The sequence below is a fragment of the Oncorhynchus kisutch genome, linkage group LG6 (assembly GCF_002021735.2).
Source record: "Oncorhynchus kisutch isolate 150728-3 linkage group LG6, Okis_V2, whole genome shotgun sequence".
NCBI classification, from domain to species: domain Eukaryota; kingdom Metazoa; phylum Chordata; class Actinopteri; order Salmoniformes; family Salmonidae; genus Oncorhynchus; species Oncorhynchus kisutch.
The window spans coordinates 4,149,566-4,161,528 of record NC_034179.2 but is presented as its reverse complement, the minus strand read 5'-3'; the positions used below and the strand labels follow the sequence as shown (position 1 = coordinate 4,161,528).

The 11,963-nt window shown below is 44.8% G+C and overlaps 1 protein-coding gene across 1 annotated transcript; it reads right to left on the bottom strand.

Moving 5' to 3' along the window:
• Positions 1 to 1,375: 1,375 nt before the first annotated feature.
• Positions 1,376 to 4,088, bottom strand: LOC116374285 (basic proline-rich protein-like). Its single transcript, XM_031825894.1, has 3 exons — positions 4,076 to 4,088; positions 2,657 to 3,885; positions 1,376 to 2,602 (listed from the first exon to the last, which is right to left on the bottom strand). Exons 1-2 carry the CDS (start codon positions 4,086 to 4,088, stop codon positions 2,789 to 2,791), a joined length of 1,110 nt encoding a protein of 369 aa, XP_031681754.1. The 3' UTR covers positions 1,376 to 2,602; positions 2,657 to 2,788.
• Between the last annotated feature and the right edge of the window lie 7,875 nt (positions 4,089 to 11,963).

Sequence of the window (11,963 nt, the reverse complement as noted above, 5' to 3'; positions counted from 1 at the left end):
AATCCAGCCACCCTAGACTGTTCTCTCTCTCTGCTACCGTACGGCAAGCGGTACCGGAGCACCAGGTCTAGGTCCAAGAGGCTTCTAAACAGCTTCTACCCCCAAGCTATAAGACTCCTGAACATCTAATCAAAAGACTACCCAGACTATTTGCATTGCCCCCTCCTCCCCCTCTTTTACACAGCTGCTACTCTCTGTTGTTATCATCTATGCATAGCAACTTTAATAACTCTACCTACATGTACATATTACCTCAACTACCTCAACTCTGTACCGGTACCCCATGTATATAGCCTCCACATTGACTCTGTACCGGTACCCCCTGTATATAGCCTCCACATTGACTCTGTACCGGTACCCCCTGTATATAGCCTCCACATTGACTCTGTACTGGTACCCCCTGTATATAGCCTCCACATTGACTCTGTACTGGTACCACCTGTCTATAGCCTCCACATTGACTCTGTACCAGTACCACCAGTATATCGTCTCGCTATTGTTATGTATTCAGCAATTCACTGTAAGGTCTACCTACACCTGTTGTATTCAGCATTTCACTGTAAGGTCTACTACACCTGTTGTATTCAGCATTTCACTGTGAGGTCTACTACACCTGTTGTATTCAGCATTTCACTGTGAGGTCTAATACACCTGTTGTATTCAGCATTTCACTGTAAGGTCTACTACACCTGTTGTATTCAGCATTTCACTGTGAGGTCTACTACACCTGTTGTATTCAGCATTTCGCTGTGAGGTCTACTACACCTGTTGTATTCAGCATTTCACTGTAAGGTCTACTACACTTGTTGTATTCAGCATTTCACTGTAAGGTCTTCTACACCTGTTGTATTCAGCATTTCACTGTAAGGTCTTCTACACCTGTTGCATTCAGCATTTCACTGTGAGGTCGACTACACCTGTTGCATTCAGCATTTCACTGTGAGGTCGACTACACCTGTTGCATTCAGCATTTCACTGTGAGGTCTACTACACCTGTTGTATTCAGCATTTCACTGTGAGGTCTACTACACCTGTTGTATTCAGCATTTCACTGTAAGGTCTACTACACCTGTTGTATTCAGCATTTCACTGGAAGGTCTACTACAACTGTTGTATTCAGCATTTCACTGTAAGGTCTACTGCACCTGTTGTATTCAGCATTTCACTGTAAGGTCTACTACACCTGTTGTATTCAGCATTTCACTGTAAGGTCTACTACACCTGTTGTATTCAGCATTTCACTGTGAGGTCTACTACACCTGTTGTATTCAGCATTTCACTGTAAGGTCTACTACAAGATAATAATAAGATTTGATTTTAAACTGTGAAAAACCCAGCAGCGTTGCAGTTCTTGACACATTCAAACCGGTGCGCCTGGTACCTACTACCAACCCCGTTTAAAGACACTTAAATATTGTATCTTGTCCATTCACCCTCTGAATGGCACACATACACAATCCATGTCTCCATTGTCTCAGGGCTTATAAACTCTTCTTTAACCCGTCTCCTCCCCTTCACCTACACTGATTGAAGTGGATTTAACCAGCGACATCAATAAGGGATCATAGCTTTCACCTGGATTCACTTGATCAGTCTGTCATGGAAAGAGCTATTGTTCCTAATGTTTTGTCCACATATAGGGCCTCAGTATTAGTCTCATATAAGCAGGGATGAATGAGGGAGAACCCGAGGGGGACCGGGTTCCGGAACCTTCCATGAAGAAAACAAATCTTCATTTAAGAAGGTTACATTGTAGGGTTCCAAGAGAGATTTTCCCAATACATGAGGGATCTATGAACCCATCAGAGACATGACGGTGCCATCATCACCCAGGGGCCATTTTACCAGCCCTCTAGACATCTACAACTATAGGTTATCAATGTAATATCAGCAGCACCAGACCAACCCTATAGGTTATCAATGTAATATCAGCAGCACCAGGCCAACCCTATAGGTTATCAATGTAATATCAGCAGCACCAGACCAACCCTATAGGTTATCAATGTAATATCAGCAGCACCAGACCAACCCTATAGGTTATCAATGTAATATCAGCAGCACCAGACCAACCCTATAGGTTATCAATGTAATATCAGCAGCACCAGACCAACCCTATAGGTTATCAATGTAATATCAGCAGCACCAGGCCAACCCTATAGGTTATCAATGTAATATCAGCAGCACCAGACCAGCCCTATAGGTTATCAATGTAATATCAGCAGCACCAGACCAACCCTATAGGTTATCAATGTAATATCAGCAGCACCAGACCAACCCTATAGGTTATCAATGTAATATCAGCAGCACCAGACCAACCCTATAGGTTATCAATGTAATATCAGCAGCACCAGACCAACCCTATAGGTTATCAATGTAATATCAGCAGCACCAGACCAACCCTATAGGTTATCAATGTAATATCAGCAGCACCAGGCCAACCCTATAGGTTATCAATGTAATATCAGCAGCACCAGACCAACCCTATAGGTTATCAATGTAATATCAGCAGCACCAGACCAACCCTATAGGTTATCAATGTAATATCAGCAGCACCAGAGGAGCACTGTTTTTTTTATGCTCTTCACTTCTGCATCTTACTAACCTGGGATTCCTCCCAGGTGGCACCCTATTGCCATAGGGCTCTGGTCTTACTAACCTGGGATTCCTCCCAGGTGGCACCCTATTGCCATAGGGCTCTGGTCTTACTAACCTGGGATTCCTCCCAGGTGGCACCCTATTGCCATAGGGCTCTGGTCTTACTAACCTGGGATTCCTCCCAGGTGGCACCCTAATTGCCATAGGGCTCTGGTCTTACTAACCTGGGATTCCTCCCAGGTGGCACCCTATTGCCATAGGGCTCTGGTCTTACTAACCTGGGATTCCTCCCAGGTGGCACCCTATTGCCATATGGCTCTGGTCTTACTAACCTGGGATTCCTCCCAGGTGGCACCCTATTGCCATAGGGCTCTGGTCTTACTAACCTGGGATTCCTCCCAGGTGGCACCCTATTGCCATAGGGCTCTGGTCTTACTAACCTGGGATTCCTCCCAGGTGGCACCCTATTGCCATAGGGCTCTGGTCTTACTAACCTGGGATTCCTCCCAGGTGGCACCCTATTGCCATAGGGCTCTGGTCTTACTAACCTGGGATTCCTCCCAGGTGGCACCCTATTGCCATAGGGCTCTGGTCTTACTAACCTGGGATTCCTCCCAGGTGGCACCCTATTGCCATAGGGCTCTGGTCTTACTAACCTGGGATTCCTCCCAGGTGGCACCCTAATGCCATAGGGCTCTGGTCTTACTAACCTGGGATTCCTCCCAGGTGGCACCCTATTGCCATAGGGCTCTGGTCTTACTAACCTGGGATTCCTCCCAGGTGGCACCCTATTGCCATAGGGCTCTGGTCTTACTAACCTGGGATTCCTCCCAGGTGGCACCCTATTGCCATAGGGCTCTGGTCTTACTAACCTGGGATTCCTCCCAGGTGGCACCCTATTGCCATAGGGCTCTGGTCTTACTAACCTGGGATTCCTCCCAGGTGGCACCCTATTGCCATAGGGCTCTGGTCTTACTAACCTGGGATTCCTCCCAGGTGGCACCCTATTGCCATAGGGCTCTGGTCTTACTAACCTGGGATTCCTCCCAGGTGGCACCCTATTGCCATAGGGCTCTGGTCTTACTAACCTGGGATTCCTCCCAGGTGGCACCCTATTGCCATAGGGCTCTGGTCTTACTAACCTGGGATTCCTCCCAGGTGGCACCCTATTGCCATAGGGCTCTGGTCTTACTAACCTGGGATTCCTCCCAGGTGGCACCCTAATGCCATAGGGCTCTGGTCTTACTAACCTGGGATTCCTCCCAGGTGGCACCCTATTGCCATAGGGCTCTGGTCACAAGTAGTGCAGCACATAAGGGAATTGAAATGTTACCTTTATTTAACTAGGCAAGTCAGTTAAGAACAAATTCTAAGAACAGTGGGTTAACTGCCTGTTCAGGGGCAGAACGACCTTGTCAGCTCAGGGATTTGAACTTGCAACCTTCCAGTTACTAGTCCAATGCTCTAACCACTAGGCTACCCTGCCGCCCCATAGGAATAGGATTCCAATATGGGACGCAGCCTTACCGACCGCTCCAGGTGAGGGACGTAAATCCCATTCTTTCCCACTTATAGCCACAGGCCTTCATAAAACCACACTGCTATTCTGCTGAACACAAGGCTACAGATAAGCTAGCTAGCTACACGTTGGTTGACATTTACACAGAGGGTCTAACATAGTAGTTGAGTTATTGTGTATGAGGGACATAGTAGTTTAGTTATTGGGTATGAGGGACATAGTAGTTTAGTTATTGTGTATGAGGGATAGCAGTTGAGTTATTGTGTATGAGGGACATAGTAGTTTAGTTATTGGGTATGAGGGACATAGTAGTTTAGTTCTTGGGTATGAGGGACATAGTAGTTTAGTTATTGTGTATGAGGGACATAGCAGTTGAGTTATTGTGTATGAGGGACATAGCAGTTTAGTTATTGTGTATGAGGGACATAGTAGTTTAGTTATTGTGTATGAGGGACATAGTAGTTTAGTTATTGGGTATGAGGGACATAGTAGTTTAGTTATTGTGTATGTTGGACATAGTAGTTTAGTTATTGTGTATGAGGGACATAGCAGTTTAGTTATTGTGTATGAGGGACATAGTAGTTTAGTTATTGTGTATGAGGGACATAGTAGTTTAGTTATTGGGTATGAGGGACATAGTAGTTTAGTTATTGGGTATGAGGGACATAGTAGTTTAGTTATTGTATATGAGGGACATAGTAGTTTAGTTATTGTGTATGAGGGACATAGTAGTATAGTTGTTGTGTACAATAGAAAGGACATACAATATATAGATTAATTCTTTAGAGTCTAAGACATTGGGGGAAAGGAGCTGCTAAGCTGACATCTGGAATTGAAGGTTATACTATGGATCATTTAGCTATTTGATTCAGAATTATAGGACCCCTTTAGGTCTTAAAAACATACTTTACTATTAAAGCCCATATCACACTCATAAATTACCAAAATAAATCATAACAAACAATCATGCATCCTAAGAACCCGTTACAGAGGATATGGTGGACGAGCCAAGATGTCAAGCGACGGGCTTCTCATCTGAAATGTGCCTCACCAGCTCCCGGGGCTCTTAAAGAAATAATACGTTTTGCGTGTTTAGTGAGGTGAAGACGTATGATGCGAGCGGACATCTGAAATTAGCACACCTGGACTCGTCTGACGGTAACCGTTACTTGTCTTTAAAAACGAATGGAAGTATGAAGATAGTTTTGTGCCTACTCCAACCCCCCACCCCCCACCCCCCCCATAAAAAGGTGTTAAAACATGTGTAAAAAATATATTTATATATTGCCTGAGGTGTTTTACATCTCCTAGATTTAGGACAGACACTTCAAAATCTTGTTTGTTATGATTTATGGTGAATACCATGTGAGGTAACATAGGACTACTGTGTAGGGTGAATACCATGTGAGGTAACACAGGACTACTGTGTAGGGTGAATACCATGTGAGATAACATAGGACTACTGTGTAGGGTGAATACCATGTGAGATAACATAGGACTACTGTGTAGGGTGAATACCATGTGAGATAACACAGGACTACTGTGTAGGGTGAATACCATGTGAGATAACACAGGACTACTGTGTAGGGTGAATACCATGTGAGATAACATAGGACTACTGTGTAGGGTGAATACCATGTGAGATAACATAGGACTACTGTGTAGGGTGAATACCATGTGAGATAACACAGGACTACTGTGTAGGGTGAATACCATGTGAGATAACACAGGACTACTGTGTAGGGTGAATACCATGTGAGATAACACAGGACTACTGTGTAGGGTGAATACCATGTGAGATAACATAGGACTACTGTGTAGGGTGAATACCATGTGAGGTAACATAGGACTACTGTGTAGGGTGAATACCATGTGAGGTAACATAGGACTACTGTGTAGGGTGAATACCATGTGAGGTAACATAGGACTACTGTGTAGGGTGTAGGGTGAATACCATGTGAGGTAACATAGGACTACTGTGTAGGGTGTAGGGTGAATACCATGTGAGGTAACATAGGACTACTGTGTAGGGTGAAATACCATGTGAGGTAACATAGGACTACTGTGTAGGGTGAATACCATGTGAGGTAACATAGGACTACTGTGTAGGGTGAATACCATGTGAGATAACATAGGACTACTGTGTAGGGTGTAGGGTGAATACCATGTGAGATAACATAGGACTACTGTGTAGGGTGTAGGGTGAATACCATGTGAGGTAACATAGGACTACTGTGTAGGGTGTAGGGTGAATACCATGTGAGATAACACAGGACTACTGTGTAGGGTGAATACCATGTGAGATAACATAGGACTACTGTGTAGGGTGAATACCATGTGAGATAACATAGGACTACTGTGTAGGGTGAATACCATGTGAGATAACACAGGACTACTGTGTAGGGTGAATACCATGTGAGGTAACATAGGACTACTGTGTAGGGTGAATACCATGTGAGGTAACATAGGACTACTGTGTAGGGTGAATACCATGTGAGATAACACAGGACTACTGTGTAGGGTGAATACCATGTGAGATAACACAGGACTACTGTGTAGGGTGAATACCATGTGAGGTAACATAGGACTACTGTGTAGGGTGAATACCATGTGAGGTAACACAGGACTACTGTGTAGGGTGAATACCATGTGAGATAACATAGGACTACTGTGTAGGGTGAATACCATGTGAGATAACATAGGACTACTGTGTAGGGTGAATACCATGTGAGATAACACAGGACTACTGTGTAGGGTGAATACCATGTGAGATAACATAGGACTACTGTGTAGGGTGAATACCATGTGAGGATAACACAGGACTACTGTGTAGGGTGAATACCATGTGAGATAACATAGGACTACTGTGTAGGGTGAATACCATGTGAGATAACATAGGACTACTGTGTAGGGTGAATACCATGTGAGATAACATAGGACTACTGTGTAGGGTGAATACCATGTGAGATAACACAGGACTACTGTGTAGGGTGAATACCATGTGAGGTAACATAGGACTACTGTGTAGGGTGAATACCATGTGAGGTAACACAGGACTACTGTGTAGGGTGAATACCATGTGAGGTAACATAGGACTACTGTGTAGGGTGAATACCATGTGAGGTAACATAGGACTACTGTGTAGGGTGAATACCATGTGAGGTAACATAGGACTACTGTGTAGGGTGAATACCATGTGAGGTAACATAGGACTACTGTGTAGGGTGAATACCATGTGAGGTAACACAGGACTACTGTGTAGGGTGAATACCATGTGAGGTAACATAGGACTACTGTGTAGGGTGAATACCATGTGAGATAACATAGGACTACTGTGTAGGGTGAATACCATGTGAGATAACACAGGACTACTGTGTAGGGTGAATACCATGTGAGATAACACAGGACTACTGTGTAGGGTGAATACCATGTGAGATAACACAGGACTACTGTGTAGGGTGAATACCATGTGAGGTAACATAGGACTACTGTGTAGGGTGAATACCATGTGAGGTAACATAGGACTACTGTGTAGGGTGAATACCATGTGAGGTAACATAGGACTACTGTGTAGGGTGAATACCATGTGAGGTAACATAGGACTACTGTGTAGGGTGAATACCATGTGAGATAACATAGGACTACTGTGTAGGGTGAATACCATGTGAGATAACACAGGACTACTGTGTAGGGTGAATACCATGTGAGATAACACAGGACTACTGTGTAGGGTGAATACCATGTGAGATAACACAGGACTACTGTGTAGGGTGAATACCATGTGAGGTAACATAGGACTACTGTGTAGGGTGAATACCATGTGAGATAACATAGGACTACTGTGTAGGGTGAATACCATGTGAGATAACATAGGACTACTGTGTAGGGTGAATACCATGTGAGATAACATAGGACTACTGTGTAGGGTGAATACCATGTGAGATAACATAGGACTACTGTGTAGGGTGAATACCATGTGAGATAACACAGGACTACTGTGTAGGGTGAATACCATGTGAGATAACACAGGACTACTGTGTAGGGTGAATACCATGTGAGATAACATAGGACTACTGTGTAGGGTGAATACCATGTGAGATAACATAGGACTACTGTGTAGGGTGAATACCATGTGAGATAACATAGGACTACTGTGTAGGGTGAATACCATGTGAGATAACATAGGACTACTGTGTAGGGTGAATACCATGTGAGATAACACAGGACTACTGTGTAGGGTGTAGGGTGAATACCATGTGAGATAACACAGGACTACTGTGTAGAGTGAATAACTTAAATGAGTTTGTCAAAAGCCCTAGCTGATTGCAACTAAACTGCTATGTTCCACGTATCATAACACACACTGGACTCTACCAACACACTAACACACACTGGACTCTACCAACACCCACTGGACTCTACCAACACAATAACACACTGGACTCTACCAACACAATAACACACTGGACTCTACCAACACACTAACACACACTGGACTCTACCAACACACTAACACACACTGGACTCTACCAACAACCCACTGGACTCTACCAACACAATAACACACTGGACTCTACCAACACAATAACACACTGGACTCTACCAACACAATAACACACTGGACTCTACCAACACAATAACACACTGGACTCTACCAACACAATAACACACTGGACTCTACCAACACAATAACACACTGGACTCTACCAACATCCACTGGACTCTACCAACACCCACTGGACTCTACCAACACAATAACACACTGGACTCTACCAACATCCACTGGACTCTACCAACATCCACTGGACTCTACCAACACAATAACACACTGGACTCTACCAACACAATAACACACTGGACTCTACCAACACAATAACACACTGGACTCTACCAACACAATAACACACTGGACTCTACCAACACAATAACACACACTGGACTCTACCAACACAATAACACACTGGACTCTACCAACACAATTAACAACACCTGGACTCTACCAACACAATAACACACACTGGACTCTACCAACACAATAACACACTGGACTCTACCAACACACTAACACACACTGGACTCTACCAACACAATAACACACTGGACTCTACCAACACAATAACACACACTGGACTCTACCAACATCCACTGGACTCTACCAACACAATAACACACTGGACTCTACCAACACAATAACACACTGGACTCTACCAACATCCACTGGACTCTACCAACACCCACTGGACTCTACCAACACAATAACACACTGGACTCTACCAACATCCACTGGACTCTACCAACACAATAACACACTGGACTCTACCAACACAATAACACACTGGACTCTACCAACACAATAACACACACTGGACTCTACCAACACAATAACACACTGGACTCTACCAACACAATAACACACACTGGACTCTACCAACACAATAACACACTGGACTCTACCAACACACTAACACACACTGGACTCTACCAACACAATAACACACTGGACTCTACCAACACAATAACACACACTGGACTCTACCAACATCCACTGGACTCTACCAACACAATAACACACACTGGACTCTACCAACACAATAACACACTGGACTCTACCAACATCCACTGGGCTCTACCAACACAATAACACACACTGGACTCTACCAACACAATAACACACTGGACTCTACCAACATCCACTGGACTCTACCAACACAATAACACACACTGGACTCTACCAACACAATAACACACACTGGACTCTACCAACACCCACTGGACTCTACCAACACAATAACACACACTGGACTCTACCAACACCCACTGGACTCTACCAACACAATAACACACACTGGACTCTAACAACACAATAACACAAACTTAGACTAACACTGCAACACACAGACACACCACATATGCTCACACACACACACACACACACACATACAACACACACACATACAACACACACACACAAAACACACGGATAGTGATGCCACTCAGACATAGACAGTCTTTCACACTCTCAGCCACGTTGCTGCTGTTTATTATCTATCCTGACGCCTAGTCACTTCTACCCATACCTACATGTACACATGACCTCAAATACCTCAACTACCTCGTACCCTTGCACATTGACTCTGTACCAGTACCCCCTGTATATAGCCTCCACATTGACTCTGTACCGGTACCCCCTGTATATAGCCTCCACATTGACTCTGTACCGGTACCCCCTGTATATAGCCTCCACATTGACTCTGTACCGGTACCCCCTGTATATAGCCTCCACATTGACTCTGTACCGGTACCCCTGTATATAGCCTCCACATTGACTCTGTACCATAACACCCTGTATATAGCCTCCACATTGACTCTGTACCGGTACACCCTCTATATAGCCTCCACATTGACTCTGTACCGGTACACCCTGTATATAGCCTCCACATTGACTCTGTACCGGTACCCCCTGTATATAGCCTCCACATTGACTCTGTACCGGTACCCCCTGTATATAGCCTCCACATTGACTCTGTACCGGTACCCCCTGTATATAGCCTCCACATTGAATCTGTACCGGTACACCCTGTATATAGCCTCCACATTGACTCTGTACCGGTACACCCTGTATATAGCCTCCACATTGACTCTGTACCGGTACCCCCTGTATATAGCCTCCACATTGACTCTGTACCGGTACACCCTGTATATAGCCTCCACATTGACTCTGTACCGGTACACCCTGTATATAGCCTCCACATTGACTCTGTACCGGTACCCCCTGTATATAGCCTCCACATTGACTCTGTACCGGTACCCCCTGTATATAGCCTCCACATTGACTCTGTACCGGTACCCCTGTATATAGCCTCCACATTGACTCTGTACCGGTACCCCCTGTATATAGCCTCCACATTGACTCTGTACCAGTACCCCCTGTATATAGCCTCCACATTGACTCTGTACCGGTACCCCCTGTATATAGCCTCCACATTGACTCTGTACCAGTACCCCCTGTATATAGCCTCCACATTGACTCTGTACCGGTACCCCCTGTATATAGCCTCCACATTGACTCTGTACCGGTACCCCCTGTATATAGCCTCCACATTGACTCTGTACCGGTACCCCCTGTATATAGCCTCCACATTGACTCTGTACCAGTACCCCCTGTATATAGCCTCCACATTGACTCTGTACCGGTACCCCCTGTATATAGCCTTGCACATTGACTCTGTACCGTAATACCCTGTATATAGCCTCCACATTGACTCTGTACCGGCACCCCCTGTATATAGCCTCCACATTGACTCTGTACCGTAATACCCTGTATATAGCCTCCACATTGACTCTGTACCGGTACCACCTGTATATAGCCTCCACATTGACTCTGTACCGTAATACCCTGTATATAGCCTCCACATTGACTCTGTACCGGTACCACCTGTATATAGCCTCCACATTGACTCTGTACCGTAATACCCTGTATATAGCCTCCACATTGACTCTGTACCGTAATACCCTGTATATAGCCTCCACATTGACTCTGTACCGTAATACCCTGTATATAGCCTCCACATTGACTCTGTACCGTAACACCCTGTATATAGCCTCCACATTGACTCTGTATCGTAATACCCTGTATATAGCCTCCACATTGACTCTGTACCGTAATACCCTGTATATAGCCTCCACATTGACTCTGTACCGTAACACCCTGTATATAGCCTCCACATTGACTCTGTACCGTAACACCCTGTATATAGCCTACACATTGACTCTGTACCGTAACACCCTGTATATAGCCTCCACATTGACTCTGTACCGGTACCCCCTGTATATAGCCTCCACATTGACT